Below are 21,009 nucleotides of genomic sequence, written 5' to 3'. Positions count from 1 at the left end.
ATTAAGATTGCTCGTCACAAGCAATTTCTATGTCCATAAGCTGATGTGCCAGTGAGGTGTTAGAGATAGTTGTCCAGCACTCATAATGTCCTCTAACAGGTAAGATAAATTTGTTAGATTTTTCTGATGGTATTGAATCCAGAAGTATAAAGTCTTACACACTGCTATGCAGATACAGTTAGGAAATACCACAGCTACTTCAGTCACCTGCTAAAGCAGCTACAGGAATGGAGCAGAGATTGGATACATAGTCAGAATAAATTCATTGTTCTTGGTGCTGACCTCAGGCAGTTTTTGAAATTAGTGTAGTCTTTCCTGACTTCAGATCATTTGGTGTGTATATGTCTGCACTTTAATGATGCATTTATAAACCTTTACAGGAAGAAAATCTTATTTTTAGGGATTCTTTTATCTTTAATGACTCTTTCGTTGTTGGATAATACAAAAATGCAAATTACAGAAATACTGTTTAGGTTCTGTATGCAGGTGTGTTAATGGCAGGGTAAGTCAAATTAATTTCAGATTTGGAGGAACTGACAGGGAGAAAAGAGGCAGTCTCATTTTTGTATCAGTAGAAATTGCATTAAAATCTGTTCTATCATCGTAGTGCTAGACTCACAAGTTGGTGATGTTACCTATGATGTGAATTGTTTGGCTGAAGTCCATTTCCTTTTCTGTTGCCATTGCTGTTACTGGCAGCTCAAGTGTGCTTGAGTAGACATTTTGATATTTTCCAAAAGCATTGTGAGATAACATGGTGTCATATGCTTTTCAACAAATACCTGTGCGAAATGCAGAGACACTAGCAGTAGTGAGGTCGCGCTGAGAACTGTATTGTGCTGTGTAAATATCACAGCAGATTAAACACAGAGGCATAAAAAATAGCCTTGGATTTGGCCAAAGTGTCTGTGTGTGTGTGTGTGTGTCTGTGTGTGGGGTTAGTAAAAAAGTAACTCAAGGCTTTTGATCTCAGTGGAGTTCGTATCAGGAAGCATTTGGTGGGGGTTTTGAGAAGGCTGTGTCGCTTTCATTGATGTCAAGGTCAAGAAAATAAAGCATTGACAGATATTTTAAATATGGTCCATGCAAATTCTAGCAAAGCTATGCGGAAGTTGTTTAGGATACTGCACAAAACTGTTTCCTGAGAGGTATAAAGTAGCAACCTTGATATGCAAGAATTTACGTGTTTAGGGTTCTTCTGAACAAGGCATTTAATGAGCAATTTCTACCGGTGAATCCTTTCTGTAGGTCCTTATCTTCACTTAGCAAGAAGGGAAGGTTGCATTTCAAGTTGCTTTCAAGCCTGCTTGTATTCAGTGATGCTACCTTTTAAAGTTAGGCCTAGGTGGACTAGGACTCCTTCAGGAGATATGTGTATTCTGACTTTTGCATTGCTGAATGATGATGTGGCTTTGTCAGGTTGTGGCAATAGTAAAATATCACATTATATTCTATCTCTTTGTTATATTTTTTGGTCATCTTGGTAGTACGTGGTTTCAAAGACAACAGGCTGCCAGCTCAAACCAGAACAGTTCCATAAATGAAGCACATTTGGGCATCAATCTCCATGGCACTCATGGCTTTAGTGAATAGCACATGCTGACTTCAGCCTTGCCTCCAGTCCAGCATGAGAAAGAAGACTACCAAGAATACTGCTTAAGGAAGCATCAATGCTAACAACAGATTGAAAAGCCCTGAAAGTGTAAGCTGGAGAAAACTTCTGCAAAGGGAAGACATCTTCAAAGAGGGAGGAGTAGGAAATGAGGATTTGCAATTAAGAGTGAATTAAGAAAGATTCTAAACAATAAACATTATTTTTTGGTGTATTTGGGGGATTGTTTAAAAAAAAAACAAAAAACAACTCCTCTCCCTCTTGTTTACATTGTAGTTTGCTTTCGTAGGCAGCCATGATACTTCCATGCTGGTGGTATTACATCCGGGACAGAGGGGGGGAAGGCATTTTAAGGCAGCCAAATGGTATTTTAAAATTGATCCAGGAAAGATTTTTTTATCTGCCCTTAGCTAGGGAAGCTGCTTAATAGCGTTTAAAGTGCTGATCATACCTCACCAAAATGCAGTTGCCATCAGAGGCTAAAAGTTAAATTAGCCATCCAGACTTGGGTTTCTTTTGCATCTCACAAGACAGTGTCAACAATCCCTTCCATTTCAATTATTTTTTTCTCTCTCTTTTGTGGCATGCTTTATTTTTAAGCTTTAGTTAATGTGGTTTTTTAATCTCTAAAGTGTTCTCAAGTGCAGTTAAAGTCATTATTCCAGGTGGCATAACCAACTTCAGATGCAGGACAGCCAGGCCTACATACATGTTTTTGAAATAAGGAATTCTTAAATAACTTATCTATGCATCACTAGGAGTAAGACATTTCTTATGTTGCTGCACATTGACTCAACCATGAAGGAGCTGCACCCTTTCATGCCCTATTGCTGGAAAAATGCATCCATCAGAAAGGTACTGCAGACACCTGGGGTGATAATCTCTAAAGGTTTTCTTAAACTAACTTAACCATTAGGAAGTCTTTCTCCACCAGGAGGGTGGTCAAACACTGGAACAGGCTTTTCTTGAGAGATGATTGCTGCCTCAGGATTGTCAGTGTTCTAGAGGCAGTTGGACAGTGCCCTTAATAACCGGCTTTAACTTCTGCTCAGCTCTGAATGAGTCAGTGACTTGGACAAGATGATTGTTCTAAGTCCCTCCCGACTGAAATGTCCTGTTCATACTACTCCTACTCATACCTAAATCAGGCAGAAGTGTTCTCTCAGAGCCCTATGTCTCTTTAAGCACCTTACCTTATATCCTTTAATTTCTCTACGGCAATGATCTTTAGCCCTAATTTCCAGACCTATTCAGTCCCAGTTCACTCTGCCAAGCATTACTAAAACCGTAATCATATCTCTGCTCCAGTGAGTTCATCAACACATTTTGCACATGGCATTGCACAGCCCTCCATTCAGTTGGGCAGAATTCAAGCCAGCAGCCTAGCACTTAAAAGGTTTTTTTTTGTTCCCTGTTACCAGTATAACCGTCAGAAAATTAAGAACAAAACTGAGGAAGTACTAATGATGTTAATTATAGTTCTTCCCCCTCCCTTCATATCTCCACAATGAAGAAATAATAAATCCTATCTTTTTGAAATTACTGAATATAGTTATTTGCACTTCCATAATGACTCACTGAATCACTTCTTTTAAGAGATTGATAATTGATTATTTATATTTCTTCACCTACAGTTACCATCCTGAGGAATTCTTCTATAATGGAAGTTCTATCCTGAAAAATCCTAACATAAGGAAAAAAGATCCTATATTAACTGATCCTCTGATCAATCACTTGGCTTTTCAAGGTTTTATTAAGTTCACCAGAATAGCAAAGAAATCTTACTGTGAGAGTATACATATTGTTGCCAACAGTGACACATTAGAAAAACCATCAAAAACATTAGAAGATAAACCAAATTGTTTTCACTGGCTTATTTTATGAACAGTATATATATCAAGCTGCAGTACCAACGCTAAAGTATACATTTTCTTTTTTAGTACAGTTCATTTAAATACAAAAGTCTTAAGCTTGTGCTTCAACTGTATCATGCTCTGGATTTGTATTAGGGTATAATCTGCAGTAAGAAACTTACTTATCATTTAGTATTTCCCTCTCTCTTTGAATTTAGATTTGGTAGATCAGCTCTCAGCTTTTTTTTTGCAAGAAGATACTTATGGTAGGCAACAAACTTGCAGCCAAAGTGCTGTGTGGAGTTTTGAATACTCAGGAGACTTACACTCCATTCCTAGTTTTGACCAAGTCTTTCCCTGTGTCTTTAGGTTTGTCAAACATTTAGCAAAGCTTTGAGCATGTTGGTACTTTATTCACAGCTGAGCACTAAATTCAGAAAAGTTCTTCAGATGAAGCATTTGCTTTGGGTCATTATTTTCTTTTGGGTTAGTTTCCCCATCACTAAAATGGACTACTGGTATAAGCTTTAGTTTTGTACTTACAGATTCTGAACTTTTCAGATCAGTAAATCTCCCTTTTTTTTTTTTTTTTCCTAGAAGTGTTGAGTAGTTCAGTAAAAAGAGGCCTCTAATCTTGGAATGTTTACTATAGACTACAGTGTTCTGGTTGAGCAAGTAACTTTGATTGTGTCACCATTATCCCAGAGACTGTTAAACATTACAGTAAAAATGGAGCATCCTTCTGCTGATAGTTCATACATGTAAACAAAATTGGGAAGTGAAGTATGTGCTTCACATTTGGAATTTATCTATAAGCACAACATAAATTTCCTCATAATTATAAAATCATAATATTGTTTCTTATTTGGGATTCTCTTTATAGCCCTGTTGTTTTGTTAACTCTCAATGTAGCACTGAAGATAGGTTACATCATAACGTGTACTTTAGTTTAAAAAGCAGAAATAAGCATATGTTTATCTAATAAGTATTTCTAATATACCTTGAAATTGAATCACATCACTCAGCATCAATAGTACTTTAAATATTATATTCTTAAAAGATTATGTTCTGGAGCTTGCATTAGTGGCGTTATAATCTTCCTTTGCTTTCAGTAGACAAAAAAATTTGTAATATGAAATACTTATTTTTCCTGAATTGTAAAAATGATAGGATGTTTATAAAATCACTGGAGAAATTGCATCTATGCCTTTTCCCTCACTATCCTAGATGTATTCTGCCATCCCTCTCAAGCTTCAAATTTCATTCTGATCTGATGGGGCACGAGGTCTCTTCTTAACCTTCTTGGGAAACAGTGGCTGCATTTACAGTGTCCTGCAAGATGATGTTTTCAGATGCTCCTCGAGCTGCAGTCCTGCAACAGCCCTATGCTGCCAATAGGTGTGCCTCATATTAGGCTGTGGGGGAAAGCATGTGGCTGTCACCTCTTTAAAAATGGTGTGGCAGAACCAGGGCATCCTTCTCTTCTCATTCACAGGGCTGGCCATGCTGTCACATCACTTACTGGAGCCCTTCCAGGAGAAAGGACATATTACACAAGAACTTCACAAGAAATTCTAGGTTTAGACCAACCATGAGTGTGTCTTCAACCAAATCAAAGCTTTCCTCACCCCACAGCCATCAATGAAATGCTGTTCAAGCTGACCATCAGACTGTATGAGACTCTGATGTGCATACCTTGCACACGTCCGCACAGTCCTTTAGCTTTTAGAGGCTATTCTCCCTGAATACTGGCTAACTCACACTTTCATGGTGCCGTCCAGTTGCTGGCATCTCAACAGGTTTGTGAGCCAAAACACCCCCCATGGCTGACCTTTATCAAGTAAAGATGCATCACTCTTGATCCAATGGTAGCACAGCAAGCATGTCACCATAAGAAAACATGCAGGTTTATTTTACTTTCACTTGGTTAGATAACATTTCTTGGTTCTGCTTTCCAGACCAGGTTCTCCTTAGGCACTCACATGTATCATGTCTATATCTACTGCTTGCTTGAACTGCAAAATGAAAACAAGAGTGCTGTGTTTATTTCCTGGTCAGACAATCCCACTTTACCTTCTCCCCACCCTCAAATTCTATCCTCTTCCTCATTAAGATCAGCCAGCTAAGAAATGTTATGAGAAAGGATGTCAGTGGCTCTCCTTATAAATTCCCTTGGCTCTTGTTTCTTTAAATTTGTGCTGTAGATTGCTTTTATGATGAAAGACTTCCTTTAACCATGTCTGTAGAGTAATGTCTTTAAGAAAGGGGACAAGGTAAATTCTGACAGCTCCTAGTCCTTAGAAGGGAGTGGGAGCTGAATTTTTGCATCCTGGAGTCAGTGGTTTGGATAGGTGCATAATCCAATTGTATTGGATGCAGTGAACAGACATTTAAAAAGTATTTGAACAATCTCCAAAGCTAACTTCAGCACAGGGCCAAGAATTACAATGTTGGAAAGACTTGCCTGACAAGATTGGCGGCAAGGGATGTATCTCTGATATCCATGTGTAGTACTGGGGGTGGGAGGGGTGGCTGCTGTGCTAAGGCAGTGGCTGAAAGTCTGGTCAGACACCCTCAGCTGTTACTTGGATGCAGCATTCTCTGGTGGAGCTCAGTGTCACATAGCATCAATTATTGCCAAATACCCAGTAAAACTCTGGCATTGTTAGCCTGTTGAAATTTAGCTTCTTCAAGAAGCTCCAGATCATATTTTTTACTTTTCACTCCACCAGTCTCTTGGGGAGACGTGGGCAGCTGAGACCATGGGTTCCATTCTGTTTTCAGAAATTCCAACAGCTTGAAGGTCTCTTGATGAGAGGGATTTTCTCTGGCCAACTTTGGGAGGCTTTTAGTTGATTGTAGGAAAGGATAGAGAGAGATGACATTTCTGAGGTCATTTCTGATGTCATTTTCTGATGTTTTCCTTATGAAAGTGTCTTCAATTTGTCAAGTGCTGTCAGATATTAGTGAAAGTCAAATCTTTACATATATGAGGAAGTGCAGAGCTGTCACAGTAAGTGAATTTTCAGAATTTAGGCTGCATTGTGAGACTGAAGAGATAGTATTCCAATTGGGTGCTTTAACCACAGCAGTCATAAAGAGCAAGCTAACGTGAATATGGATCTGTCCATAATAATCATTGCAATTTGACAGCTCCATGGCTTGGGTTTAAAGATTAGTCAGAGCTCTTTTAGCTATCGTTTTCTCTTTACACCCCTAATTATATCTAATGTGAAAAGATATGAAAAAGAAAGTTTATGCATGTTAAACCCCTCAGCATTACCTTATGTATCTCAGATGGAAGGAAATCCCCGACATGACCGAGAATTTTTTGAATGGCGATCATACCTGTAACTTTATATATGGAAACTCTTAATTTGCGTTGAACTGCCTTTCCCTTTTACCAGGGAGATTATAAAAAGCTGTGAATCAAGCCTCTAGTTCTCTCCCTCTGCGCAGGCTTAACTCCTCAAAACTTCCTCTTCAATGTCATTTGAGAACAAATCCTGGCTTGTCTGTGTCTAGCCTTCTTTCTTAACAGCTCCCTGTTTCCACCCCTGGTTTTCAGAGATGCCAAAAACGTTGTGATTTTCCTGCTCAAAAGACCTTGCACGCCGCGTAATTCTTCTTCTCAGCAATGCTTACTTACCAGATGACTCAGTAACTTCCAAAAGCTTCATGCTGCTCTTCCTTCCTCTCATCTTCGCACTGCGTAGATATGCATATGCTTCTGGCATCTGTAGAAACACTGTATCTGCCTAGCACAGTTAGAGCCTCCTTTAAACTGAAAAGCAGAAAAATGTGTGCAGACATTCTTCTCTGGACACAGAATCTCTATGACTTAAAGCACAGATAAGCCTCACTTAGAAGGGGCAAAAAAGTTCAGAGGAAAGTTCTAGTGCTAGCTAGGATAGAAGTGGAGAAACAGATGCAATGTATTTTTCAGAAGTTATTTTTGAAAATACAGGAAGGTTGTTGGCAGTTCTTTGTTCATGGAACTCCCCAACTTTTGACTTCTTAGGGAAACTGATCCTGAAATCTGAGATGTAACCTCTAGGAAGTAAAACAGAAAATATTGCCTACAATGCATAGAGATTTACAGGAATTTTATTTCTTCAGCAGTGTTTGCTCAAGTCTTGCCATTAAACAGTTAAATCTGAGAACCAAAACTTGGAGCAGAGCACGTCAGCCAGTTTCTGTTCATGTTAACAGCTGTATAGACATGCACTTTGATAAGTGAGTCCTAGTAGTGAATGTGCATATGCGTGTTTAGCTAGAATTTGGGGAGAGGATGTTCTTCACACATGCTGCTCTGTAAGTATTTTCCTGGTGAATATAAGAGAATTTCTATTCCTGCCTTCTAAGCAAGAATTGTATTAGAAACTGGAATAGTTAACCTGGGTCTTCAGATGGGAGTAATTGGTTCTGGAAGACAAAGCCAGCATGTAAGAGTTCAAGGCATATATATATGTGTATGTAAGACAAGCTGACATTCACCCAAAGCAGAAAAAAAGATTGAAGCCCTTTTTCCTGTAGCTTATAAGAACAGAAGAGACATTTCGTTCTGATAGTTAACTATCTATGTATCAAACAGGTACTCTGATCATTGGAAGTTAAATCTGTTAGAGTAATCAAGCAAAACATACCTCAAAGATGTCTCTCAGAAAAGGAATGATAGGTGATGCAAGGTTAGTCAATCTTCAGTCATTCAGACTTCACTCAGCAATTTACATACCATGCCCTTTTGAAAAGCTGAGGATGTAGAGTGACTGAGCCAAGTTAATAAGGAGTTCCAACAATTATCAAAAACCTACAGTAACTCCTAGTGCCTGAGCAATTTGTAATAAAGCAGTATGGATGTCAATGGATTGTTGGTAACATACACCCATGTCTGCATTTTAGCAAGGCAGTGTAGTCTGACATCCCAATGCAATAGCTTTACTGTGAACTTGGTTTTGATCTTAATATTTCTATTACACTGTTTTTCAGGCCCTGATTATATCAAACAAAAATTTCAAGAAGGAATGGATGCAAAAGAAAAATCTGAAGAAAAAGGTCAGGATAAACCACCCACCCCAAAAGAGTCACCTCACTTTTATCGAAAAGGTACTACACCCCCTCGAACCCCAGAAGCAAGCCCAAGAAATAGTCCTCCTCTTTCTTCTGAGACTTCTCCTTCAAAACAACTGAAAAGGCAAAGCTCCACTTCTGGGGCAAGACTCAGTCAAGAAAAAAAGCTTTTAGCCACTGAGAATATAACACCCACAACTAACAAGCCTTTATATTCAAAAGCACCAGTGAAGGAGGAAGTAGCTGGGAAACTGCAGTCAAAGTTTTCAGCCCAGAACAATCCCAGCAGCACAGAGAATGGGGAGCTGCATGGTCACTACCATGGCTATTATGTAAAAATGAATCCAACAGCGCTTCCACAGGAGCTCAGGGAAGAAGATGAATATGCCAACCCTTCACCATCAACACTTGCACGGATACCACCCTCTCAGAAGCCAAGTCCTGCTAGATCTGGGGGTAAGCCAGATGCCAAAGAAAACAAGCCTGACATAAAAATTAAGAAATCAGAATTTGCTGCACCAAAGAACCCAGCTAATAATGAGTCACATCCAGCAATGGAGAAAGAAGTAGGAAACGGCTCGGTAAGTACTGCAAGAAACATTTCCACTTTCACTGCCCTTTTGCCTCCGAGTGCTGAGCTTTGCCACCTAAGCGCAGGCAAAGCTCACTTCTGTGAAATCTTCATCTGGATACAGTCTGTTAGCTAAAACCCACTACACCTGGAGTGAGGAAAAAATACTCCAGTCTGGAATGAGCAAAGGAGTTTTAAAACTACTCTTTCAGATCAGTGTGAATCTTAATTTCATTATTATTTAAAAATGATAAAATTATCAATAGGTATGCAGAAAAGGAATGATGACTAGTAGCATTTCTATTTTCATGTTAGAAGAAAAAGCCAGCGTATGAAATTCAAAATCTCTGATGATGATTCTGTGATTTTTTGGGCCAAGAGAAACTCAGGAAAGCATTAGTTTTTACATCCTTAAGTTAACCTTTAGTGAATGAAGAGTTCTAGATAATTGTCATAATGTTTCTCTTTTATAAGCATTGTTTCTTTGAGTCATTTTTGGTGGTACTCTACAAAACAGTGTGTCATTATTGATAGGATAAACAGAATGACCAATTTAAAGAGATGAGATAGCCTAGTACTGATTGCAGGCAAAACACTTGAATAATTGACACCATACTTCATTAATAAAGAATTTAGGAATAAAGAAGGGGAGTAATTTCCAACCAACATGAATTCTAAGGGGTCTTTATAAACAAGTTTGACCATCTTCAGGTGTGATAGAGGAATCATAATCTCAGTCAAGAAGGTCACTTGATTTGCTTTTACAAGGTCATGTATTCTGACAAGGAAAGCAGAGTAAAGCAAAGGCTAAATGTCACATTTAAAGAATTTTTTAAAACTGACTGATAGTTCTCGAAAAGTAGTTATAAAATCATCAGTTATTTGACATTATTCTGGTGAGGTCGTTCTTACATGAATTCTGTTATTCTAATCACATTCTTGTTAATGACATACAAGAGGACATGAGAATATTGTCCATGAGGTTTTTAGAAGACACAGAGACCAGGAGAGTGGTCTATAATAAAGGCAAATATAAGCTCATGCTTTTTGTTTATGCTGAAAATTTATAGAGTCTGGCCATGCATGATCAGAACTGGAAAAGGTTGTGGATCAGGAGCAAGAGAGGCAACTGAACATGAGCTCCCAGTCTGCTGCTGTTGTTCAGAAATGTTGATATAATCCTTAGATTTATCAACAGAAAAGATTAAGCAAGAGTACATGGGAATCTGTTCTGTCTGCTTTTGGCATGGGTGCAACCATTTCTGGGATAAAATAGTGTCCCTAAATCAGGGATTTAAAATGAAAAAAAAACTTGAGGGGAAGTCACACAAAGAGCTGCAAGAATAATTAAAACATATCTTACAATGAAAGATTCAAGATATAAAACCCCTGATGTACGAAATCACTTTCTGTAAGTGTGCTTTATAGAGCAGTTTGCCAGGCTAACGAGCAAATGTGTAAGAAGATCCAACAGCTAGAAAGATTCAGATAAAAGTCTTGTTTTAAGTTGATTATAATGATCTTAATTAAATGTGCCATCAGTTTTTAGATGCCAGGGTTTTGGAGCCCTCACTGAGTAGTTTGATAATGAGCATTTTGCCAAGATGATATTCTCTAGTACTGCAGGAAGCTTTTATTCTGTTTTGTGCAGATCAGAGTAGATGTTCACAGAGGTTTTCTAATCTGCAAATCTGTATTACAGCTGATATCAGCCCTTTAACCTTTCAAATCTCACAGATATTACTCCTATGTAGGGTAATACAAAGCTGACAGGCTTGTAAATGTTGAATGAGCATGTACAAATTTTAGGCTGAATTGGAATTGGTTTTTAGCTTTGGTGAAAATAAGTCACTAGAAATGATCCTTATTTTTCCTTCATTCCAAATAATATTTTGGAGCTGAGGAAGGCTTCATCTTAACAAGTAGGGTACCTGAGCAGCAGTTTATTTACCTTCTAGAATAATCAGGATAAGGACCATGAACCTGTTATCACAGAAGGTGTAAAAATGATGAGTTATTGTGAATTAGTTACTGTTTGTTCACTGATGCTGCTGTGATATCTGGGAACTGTACTCTAGGTCCCTCTAGTTCATTTGGAGCATTCCAGTCTTAGTACCAGCATTCTAATATGGAAGGAAGGAAGGTAGATTTTAGGAATTCATTTTTGCTGTAACATTATCTTAAGATGTATGTAGATGGATGTGGGTGTTTTTCAAAGATTCTAGTCTTCTATATGTATCTGTAAATTTGCCATTATAGACTAAATTTCCTCCATGCTTATTTCTTCAAAGTGCTGAGAGTAAAAATGCTAAACTAGTTAAAGCAAAAAATAGAAGCCTACTGGCCTGGCAGTCTGAGGGAGAAACAGTACAGAATAACTGTTAACTTTGCTGGAGATTTTTAATTTTCAGGATCACCTTTCAGCTTCAGAAAAACAGTAGCCTGTTCTGCAGTGCTCCTGGACTGAGCTCAGCTATGAGTTGCAATTAAGCTGTGACTAAGCTAAGAAAGCACAGTTATTGAGGAGAAGCCAGATTCATAGAATCATAGTAGAATATTTTGGGTTGGAAGGGACCTTAAAAAATCATCTAGTTTCAACTCTCTTGCCATTGATGAGGACACCTTCCAGTAGACCAGGTTGCCCATAGCCCTGTCCAGGCTGGTCTTGCACATTTTCAGGAATGAGGCATCCACAGCTTCTCTGGGCAACCTGAACCAGTGCCCAGGTTTTTATTTCTTCATAATACTTAATCTAAACTTAATCTCTTCTAGTTTAAATCCATTCTCCTTTTTCCTAATTAGTGTACTTCTTATCCCAGATGCTTCTGAATGTTGAGAGACTTCAGCATTCTAGAGTTGCATTGGGGAATTATTTTATTTCAATAAGAAACTGCAATTGCTTTTTAATCATTCTGAGAAATGGTTTTGTAATGATTTGAAAGTAAGTTTGCCTTATATCCTCCATAAAAGTTCTAAAATATATTTGTTAAGGAATATAAAGAGAAAAGAACTCTCACTCGTGAAAAGAGAATGATAAAACATGAATTTGGAATGCAAAAAAAATGAATCTATTAACATTTATTGAGCACTTTTGTTAGATTGTCTGAAAGTGCTGTATAAAGTTGTGCTTTTTCCAGGTTTCCAGTGATAATGCATTTAGAACACAGACACAGAAGGGAAGATTTTCAATTCTTCCTTCTATGTGTCTAAATCAAAGCCATTTCTCATACCTGAATGAAACATCAGCTTTAATTTGTATTAAGAACTTAAAACTACTTTATTTGCAGCAAAGCTTGTAGCAGCTGTTTTAGTTATCAAATTCATGTTTCATATTTTCTGTGAATGTTCCATCCTTAAGAATGTCTTTGAGTATCATCTGTGCAATAAGTTAATTATAGGAACAGTCTTGATTCTCTAAATATCCCCATTCCTGGCGTTATACTTCAAAAATATCAGCACATACTTCTTATGCCACACATACAAGTGTGTTTCTCTGTGTACTTACTCCCTGATGTTCAAAAATCAAAGTTGGAAATCATTCCAGAACTCATAAGGAGTCAAATTTATCAAGGTGAAATCCTGCATAAAGCACAATGACAAAGTCACCTGTCATTTATGAGAGATAAATCACCCCTTTTTCACTGAGAATGCGGCTCCTTCACATTACTTTACATTTATCACTGTGTGAAGTGTTCACAGGGACACTTGACCACAAACCACTACCGTTGTTTCTAACTGGTCATTAGCAGCCTCTAGCCCCAGTTTCAGCTTCCATGCTGCTGTCCCACCTTGAATATGAGCTGATTGGAAATTCTCTTGGATTTGAGTGGAAATTCTCTTGAATTTGATTGAATTTCACACTATTGTGATGTGCATTCATGACTACACTGTTTTTTGTCTGATATGTATCCATGTGCTTCCCTAGGACAGATAACAAGCCCAGGCACAAGTGTTTTACTAAATTGTAATTTATTTTTTTTTCACTTGGGAGGTAAAAGTTTTTAAACACACAGTGTTTAGCCTGTTTTTTACCTGAATGTTGCACAGTGATTCTACTCCCATCTTTTTGTTCAATTCTCATCTTTTTGTTCACCTAACATCCATTTAGTAAGGGCTGTAAATACCATGATGTTTGAAAAATAGATCAGTATTTGCTGGATCCTAAAAAAAAAAACTCTGAGCAGGAACCTCAGGATAAATTTAATAGACATTCCTAATGCAATGGAATTACAAGCCTAGTCTTCTATTTCCTGGCACTACATTTTAGGAAAATAATTTTCTTTCTTCCCCAAGTGAAAACTAATCATATGGCTGTATTTTGAACTACATAAATGTCTAACTTGCAAGAAGCTAGAAGGGTAAATTTAAGCAGGACTGAAGTTTTTCTACTGCAGCTTCTTTAGTGCACCTGTTCTAGTCACTCTAGGACTGCTCAAACTAATTTTGGCTTTTGCTATTTTAAGCCCTTGCAGGACACTAAAGCCTTACTTGTGGTATTTGTCTTAAAGCATTAAATGCTTATTTCATAGGTGTCTACAAAACAGGTGGTAGTTCATTGCATAATAACTGTGTGCTCCATAAATGTTGTTTGATATTTTTTTAGTGTATCAGGAATTCCTGCTGTGGGCTGAAAGGTACAGTTATCAAAAGGTAAAACACAATGTGCATAGCAGGCCAAATATGAGCTTATATGAGCAAATATGAGAATATGAGATTTACTTCTTTGTATAAAGAGATATTTATGATATTTCATTATCATAAAGAGATAATATATTTCTCTGTGATCTTCATGTGAACTCAACAGCCCAGTTCTTAAGTGTCGCTTGCTTCTGTCTTTGTAGATGAGACTTCTTGATTCAGAGCATAGGCCCTGGGTTTTTAACCTGATTTATCTAATGTTACTGTGATGAGATTGTTATACCTAACCTGACTGACAGATGCATCCAAAGAGAAGTCCCCTTCACCTCCAACAAACTTAATTATCTGAGACTGTGCATCAGTGCTACCAAGCTGCCATTAGAGCTGCAGTCACAATTTGGCAGTCAGGAAAAATCTATCTTGCAGCTATCAGGAGGCTGTTCAATGATGTATTTCAGGTAATGAAGAAGTTCTTGGCTCCTTTGAAGACACTAGGTTCCAAATTTTTTTCACTTGCAATAAATCAGTGTGATTTTCATAGATGTTCTTTTCAAATATGCAAAATATTAGATGGCCAAATCCCGAAAAATTTTATTGGTACTTGGAAATGATCTTCGCAGTTCCTTGCAATTCTTGGTGCAGTATAAATATACAGTGCAGTATAACTGTAAAACCTGCAGGTGGGATTCCAGCCTATAAAGGAACCATTGACTGGATGAGAATCATATGGGCAGTCCCTATTAGAATCATAGGATTATGGAACCATAGAGTGTTTGGGTTGGAAGGGACATTTAGAGACCATCTGGTTCCAACCCCCATGCCATGGGCAGAGGCACTTCCACTAGACCAGGTTGCTCAAAACCCCATCCAACATGTCCACTCATGGGGCATCCACAGCTTCTCTAGGCAACCTGTTCCAGTGCCTAACACCAGAAAGAAAGATGCTGAACCCACATCTGAGTGGAAGTTAACAGTGTAATCAAATCACACTTCTGCAGAGAGCAAGGCTGCTCACAGGGCTGTGGTAACCATATCTGGAGCTATGCTTCTCTTTTGTGCCTGTTCTCTGTCCCTGAGTGTCTCGTATGCTTTGGCACATGATGAGTCACTTCCACTAAGGAGGAAGGAACATGGTTCGGCTTCTGTTCTGTGACCTGATGGTTGAAACATACCACTGGCAAGTGGGAGCTTAGTATTCAAAATCACTTTGACTAAGGTGTCATTAAACTTGGTCTTCAATTTCCTAGTGAATATTTTAGACATTCCACCTTTAAGCAAAATGTGGGTACTACTGCCAACACCATTACCCCCATGGCATCATTTAATTTGCATTCTGATAATCATTGTTTGAACCTGAACACCTCTGAGTTGGTGCAAAGGGAACTTGATGGCTGTTATGGGTAGAGGTGCTGATGAGGTTTAGACTCAACAGAGATTTAAACAATACCCAGCATAACGTATTTTGTGACTTAGTCAAAAACTTAGCAGCCCACATCTGGCCTGCCATCTTAATTACTGTGTAAAGGTGTGTTCTGATGAAGGTGTTTAATGAGACTGTTTCAGGAGAGCATGTGCTGTAATAATGACACAAGTACTATTCCGTAGCTTCCCAGTTACAGTGTTGCAGCAAATTACTAATAACAAGTTCTTACACCTTAGCATTCCAGAAATTACATAGCTGATGTTAGCCTTATGTTGTCATGAAGCATAATGAACTTCTCCAAGGCATGCCTCGTGAAAAGTGAAAACACGGTATCATTTCTCACTCAATATATACCTTCTGTGCAAGCCAGTGATTCTTGTGTAGATCAGAAGATCTACACAAGTGCAACTGTAAAGAGTATAAAATTTTTTCTAAAATTATGTTGTAATAAACCAAATATATTAAGGGGGGAAGAGAACTGAGAATTTTCATCTCTTTGGACATTTTTTCAAGTTGAAAAAATTATTAGAAAGCATCAATCTTTTAAAAAAATATCAGAAATTGCTAAAAAGAATTAAAAAATGTTCTCTGGCTACACAGAAATATTGAAATTGTGTAATGATTTAAATTCTCTAACCAATTTTAGCTCTAGCTAGGAATGGAAGGAGTTTTTTGATGTTTCATTTCTTCAGTACATAGGTCTTTAAGATAAGTGTCTGAGTAAATCAAAAGAAGTTTAATTTTGCAACTGTAAAATGCATTCTAATTTGTAGTGGAAACAGGTTTGTTAGTGCAACGGTAAGTAAATTTTCTGTCTGTTTGGGTTATCAGAAAGTGTATTCTTTTCATAAAGCATCTTTGTTATGTCTGTTTTGAAATGGGTTGGAACTGTAAGAATGAAGAGCAGCACCCTGGCTTCCCTAAAGTAGTTTACATTCTTTATTTTGCTTTATTTTAAGTTGACATTGTTTTTGTGTTGATGTGTTTGTTTTCATTTGTTGATGCACTTTTATATGTCAGGTGGCTTAATCTCAGTGTGATTAAGAACAGTGGAGTAATATACTCTCACCTGTATTTATCCAACTCATTTTCACACAGATGATACTTATCTCACCTGAATGTCAAGGGTAGTGGCTTTGTTTCAACAGCAGGGTCTGTTTCCCTCAGAGCAAGGTCAAAACCTATAGAAATTGTGAAGTTTGGTCTCGTTCATTGCTGTGCATATGTGGGGGGTTGTATTAATTCTGGTATCCTTGTTTTATTTTCAGGGCCCTAACTCAGTCATGATCGCCCTGGTAATGCTGTTGAATATTGGTTTAGCCATTCTTTTTGTCCATTTTCTAACTTGATTGGAATTAGGAAAGGTAAGAAAGCTTTCATATAAAATCACCATATCCACCCCACCTTAAATGATAAAGATTTAATTTCTTCACATACTTTTAATGTTCCCCACTTTAATTTTAGCTATGCCTGAATGTGATTCAACATAGTTATTTAATATTGTAACTGTTTTGACCCTTCAGTGAAGTCATGACAACTAGTGGTGTTAGCCCACAGTTCTCTGCAGTTGTGTCATCAGCCTTTTAAATGGCACCTGTCATACTCAGACACAGGGAAGGAGGCTTGGAATTAGGATGGGACGCAAGAGAGATGAAACTTGGAAAATTCAGCCAGGGGCCCAGATCAGTTTCTCTGCTGGTGGCTCGTGGCTTTGGGGTCCTCTGAAAGCTGAAGCAAGCAGCCATGTTGGAAAACAAACAAAATAATCTGCTGAAGCAGCCCCGCCAGTGAAGTGCGTTGGCTTCTCCATCTGTTCCAGCAGAGTGTAACTAAACTGGAAATGCACGGAGCTGCACTTTTTGTTGATGGAAGTTAACAGCTGCCTTACTATTTTACCGTCTGATGTTTTTAGTGGGGAGATGGGAAAACGACTGCCAGAGGAATGTGGTCAGAGGATTCTGTTGCTGTGGAAGTGATTCCAGCGTTCACTCCTATCTCATTAGAAGAAATAGTTAGCAACATCAGTCACCAGTCTTATTCCATTACCTGCTGCTTTTAACATCTCCTGCAGTGTTCTGGGAGATCGAATTTCATTTGCCTGTGCATGATTCTGTTCATTTGTTGTTTATGAAATTTGATGTATAGCCATAAGTAGTGTTTAGTCCAACCTGAAGAAAGCTACCAGTTCTGCCTAGCAGCAGAAGCAGAAAATCAAAAAGATTTTCCTAGTCCAGGGATAAAATTCTTAAATTCATTTTCTTAAACCTGGAGAGTCATTTTGCATTAAGGTTCAATAAATAATGCACCATTACTGCAAAACTTAAAGATACTGCTATCTTCCTTAAAATGCTGAAATACTTACACCAATACCAAGCAAAATTTTTCATAATAATAAAAAAAGAGAATCTTACATTGGTATAAGCACATTCTAAACAGGAGATAGAATATCAAAATAAGCCAAGAAAGGTGAGATACAGGGCTTGCATGTTGACTTTTTTTTTCTTTTTCTCTTAATTCTGGTGCTGTGGTAATTGGTGATTTGAATTATTATGTTGCAACACTGAGGTATTTTGACAGCAATTAAAATAAAGTTTTGTCTGGGTGCACATTAATGCCAATGACAGTAAAGCTAGCTAATGCTCATAATTAATCATAACTTTAAAATGCTAGATTTGTGTTGAATACATTCAGGTAGAGCATTTTAAAATGTTGAATGATTGTTTATCGATTTGATGCCTTCAGTGTCTTTAAAGTCCATTTATAATTTTACCTCAGCATTAAAAAAGCCTCAAAATTTTTCATTTGGAAAGTTTGTCTTAAGTAGTTTCATAGCCCTTTGTTCAAACGATGTGATCACATTTCTTTTTATGTGCCATTATACTGTAATTATTGTACCCTATATTAATCAAATGCATGCTTATTTATTGAAGATATGTGGTGTGATCATTTGGCAAGCAAACATTTTAATTTAAAGCTGCAAAAAGCAAAGGGCTTGTATTACGGTTTATTTTACCTCTGTTAGAAAACCTTTCATACAGTATAGTTTTTGAACCTGTTTGTAAACTTTCTAAGTTTTTGCATGGTTTAATGGGCAACATTCTTACAAAATACATTAGCTATTTTTTGGTGCAGCGTAGTAAAGTACCGTAGGTATGGACTGAATATTGTGCAGCGAAGCAGCTCCGAGCAGGGCAGTAACACCGTGGTGTTTTTTACAGAAGTATGTTGAGAATCCTGTGTTTTGACCAGTGTGGATAAAGAAGAAAGCAGAAAGAGAGCAAATGAAAATAAAACTTGTATATTTATTTTTAAAAATGAAAAAAAAAAAAAGTTTAAATTGTGTTTTAAATTTAGGAAAATAATTTTTAAATAAGAACAAAATTTTAAAAGTTACTGTGTAAGCCTTGAATTAATGGATGAAATGTTCCATCCCACTGTTAAATCACCCCCTGTCTCCTTACATGGAGAGGTAATTTTGTAACTGACATATTTAATTCCTATTAAATGTTTATTTAAAATACTTTATGCTCTGGAAATAATGGGTAACAAAGCTTATGAAAAATGTTTATAAATTTAAGTAAGCATGTTAGTACCATTTATAAATATGTATGATTTATAAGCTTTTTTAAAACAAAGCTCAAACAAATTGTTGGTATTTTTCTAAAATGTGCACAGTTGTATTTTACATGAAAGGCTATTTATAATTGGTTGTTATACTGTACACTACATTTTGGACAGCACAATTAAGCCTGCCAATGTACTTTAAAATGTCATTTTGTCTATTTAAAGTTTCTTGCTGTCGAAGAATTAACTCTTTATCTATGAGTTCCTCTATTTATAATTCTTGACCCAAAATGTACAATGTACAGTTTTCACAACTGTATTTGCTCTAATAAAAATAAGTTGGTTATTAATAGAGTTTCAGACTACTTTTTCCTGTTTATGAATTACTTTGTTCACTCTTTGGAAGCAGTTTTTTCTAACTAATCAAATAAACAGGAGTGAAGCAGGAAAACGGGTGAAATTCTAGTCCCTTTGAAATAATTGTGAGTTACTGTTTTCAACAAAATTGATTCTGGGAAACAAAAATAAATTAAAAAAAAAAAAAAAAAAAAAAAAAAGTCAAGCTTTCCTTTGTGTCTTCTTTTATCTTCCAATACAGGATTTTGTGTGTTTATAAATTTAGAATCTTAAATTACACTCCCAATACAAGATGGTGTGATCAATTTTGTTTTAATTGGTGAGTGACTGGTCCATTAACAGCTGCTCTTGTAGGGGAATTAATTTTTTGGGCTTCACTGCTCCTTGGGATCTTCATAGGTTCAAAATTAGCATGAAGTTTGTGAGCCAATATTTACACAGAGAAAATTTGCCATTACAACTGTCTTAAAACCACCATATTTGCTGAACTATTCAATCAAATGAAAATTTCATTTTCTGTGATTCCAGTTCATATTAGTAGCCAACTGTACTGAAATCCTAATGTTTATTTGAAGAGGAGAGCAATTTTTATTAGTAGTTCCTGTGTAATGGAAATATATTTTTAGGAAGTAGTCATTACTGTCTTGTTCTTTAGAATAATTCTATGAGCATGAAGCTTACCTTTAAGAATTTTTATTTTCTACACAATACCTGCTCCCTAAAGAAAATCTTTGGCTCTTTAAGGAGAGAAAAATGCATTCTCAAGAAAAATCAACAGAAATAACTTCAATACCAAATGTTTTAAAGTCAACTTCAGTGAGATGATTCTTCTCTGACATTTTTGATCCACCTTGTATATGTTCAGAAATGAAATAAAGTGTCCATGGAATATTTCTTAGGGTGTATGGATGTGATAATACACTCAGGCATATAAAAACGTGAACAGCAACAAGAAAAAGACATGCACAGAAATTGAATAAAAAAGTTTTATTTAAAAAGTCTCATAATTTTCAAGTTGTTTCCCATCTGAGATGTTTTTACCAGTGGCTTATATTACAAATGGTGCTACGTGGCCATGTGTCTGCTGTGCCTAAAGGAAAAAAACCCCATGGACACACAGTACAACCTAATGCTTCAAGATCTGCTCCAGCACGAAAAATTTCACCCCACTTCCAGCAAGGCAAGCTTTTCTCAGGCACAGTAGTTTCTCCTGGCACAGTTTTGTGTTTGCCCACAGGTGCCAGTAAGCAGTGAGCTCTCTCAGCCTGGAATCTCAGGCCTGGTTTCTTGGACAGCTCCATTTATCCGGTTAAACCATATGTACAGTGTGCACAGGCAGCACGGGAACAAAGGTGAGGTGCCGTAGGCTTCAGAGAAAAAGAGAATCATCTGTCATAGCTTTTAAGGCCTTTCTTTACTTAGTGTGTATGTATATATATATATATATATATATATACACATGTGTGTGTATATAAATATAAATATAAATATAAATATAAATATAAATATAAGTTTGCCTTTCCACCAGAAAAGCAATAAGGAACATGAAGAGTAAGGAATTGTTAGCATTTACTTTCCAAAAGTGGAGTTCACTTTAAAAGCAGAAATTTTGAGACATATGGCTACAACTTGCCTTTCAGGTACAGACATACATTAAAAAAATCATAAATACAGCCTAGTGGTAACTTTAAAAGAAGTAAATATCACTTTATGAGAGTTAAATTTAAAACCTTGAAATAGTTATTTACATAACTTCTAATGATGTTCTGTGATTACATATTTATTAAATTCTCTGTTAAGACACACAGTATGAAAAGATTCTGACAATAACATAGATGGAAGAATAAAAGCCTGGAGAATTCAGCACATGCTGAGCCTTACTAACATTCTTAGTTGTTATTAATAAAACATGGTTGTGAAT

General features: G+C 36.9%; 1 protein-coding gene across 3 annotated transcripts in view; it reads left to right on the top strand.

Moving 5' to 3' along the window:
• JPH1 (junctophilin 1) overlaps window positions 1-19,417 on the top strand; it is an 82,244-nt gene extending 62,827 nt beyond the window's left edge. Inside the window, exons 4-6 of one of the 3 annotated variants that reach the window (XM_083858935.1) lie at window positions 8,455-9,116; window positions 16,436-16,531; window positions 18,386-19,417. In XM_083858935.1, coding sequence (XP_083715061.1) covers window positions 8,455-9,116; window positions 16,436-16,516 — 743 coding nt within the window. In that variant the 3' untranslated portion in view covers window positions 16,517-16,531; window positions 18,386-19,417. Of the gene's footprint in view, window positions 1-8,454; window positions 9,117-16,435; window positions 16,532-16,690 lie in introns of all 3 variants that reach the window. The other 2 variants (XM_083858934.1, XM_083858933.1) reach the window with 2 other exon arrangements.
• Window positions 19,418-21,009: the final 1,592 nt, after the last annotated feature.

The sequence above is a fragment of the Zosterops lateralis genome, assembly GCF_965231275.1.
Source record: "Zosterops lateralis genome assembly, chromosome: 1".
NCBI lineage: Eukaryota > Metazoa > Chordata > Aves > Passeriformes > Zosteropidae > Zosterops > Zosterops lateralis.
This window is presented reverse-complemented; position numbering and strand designations above follow the sequence as displayed.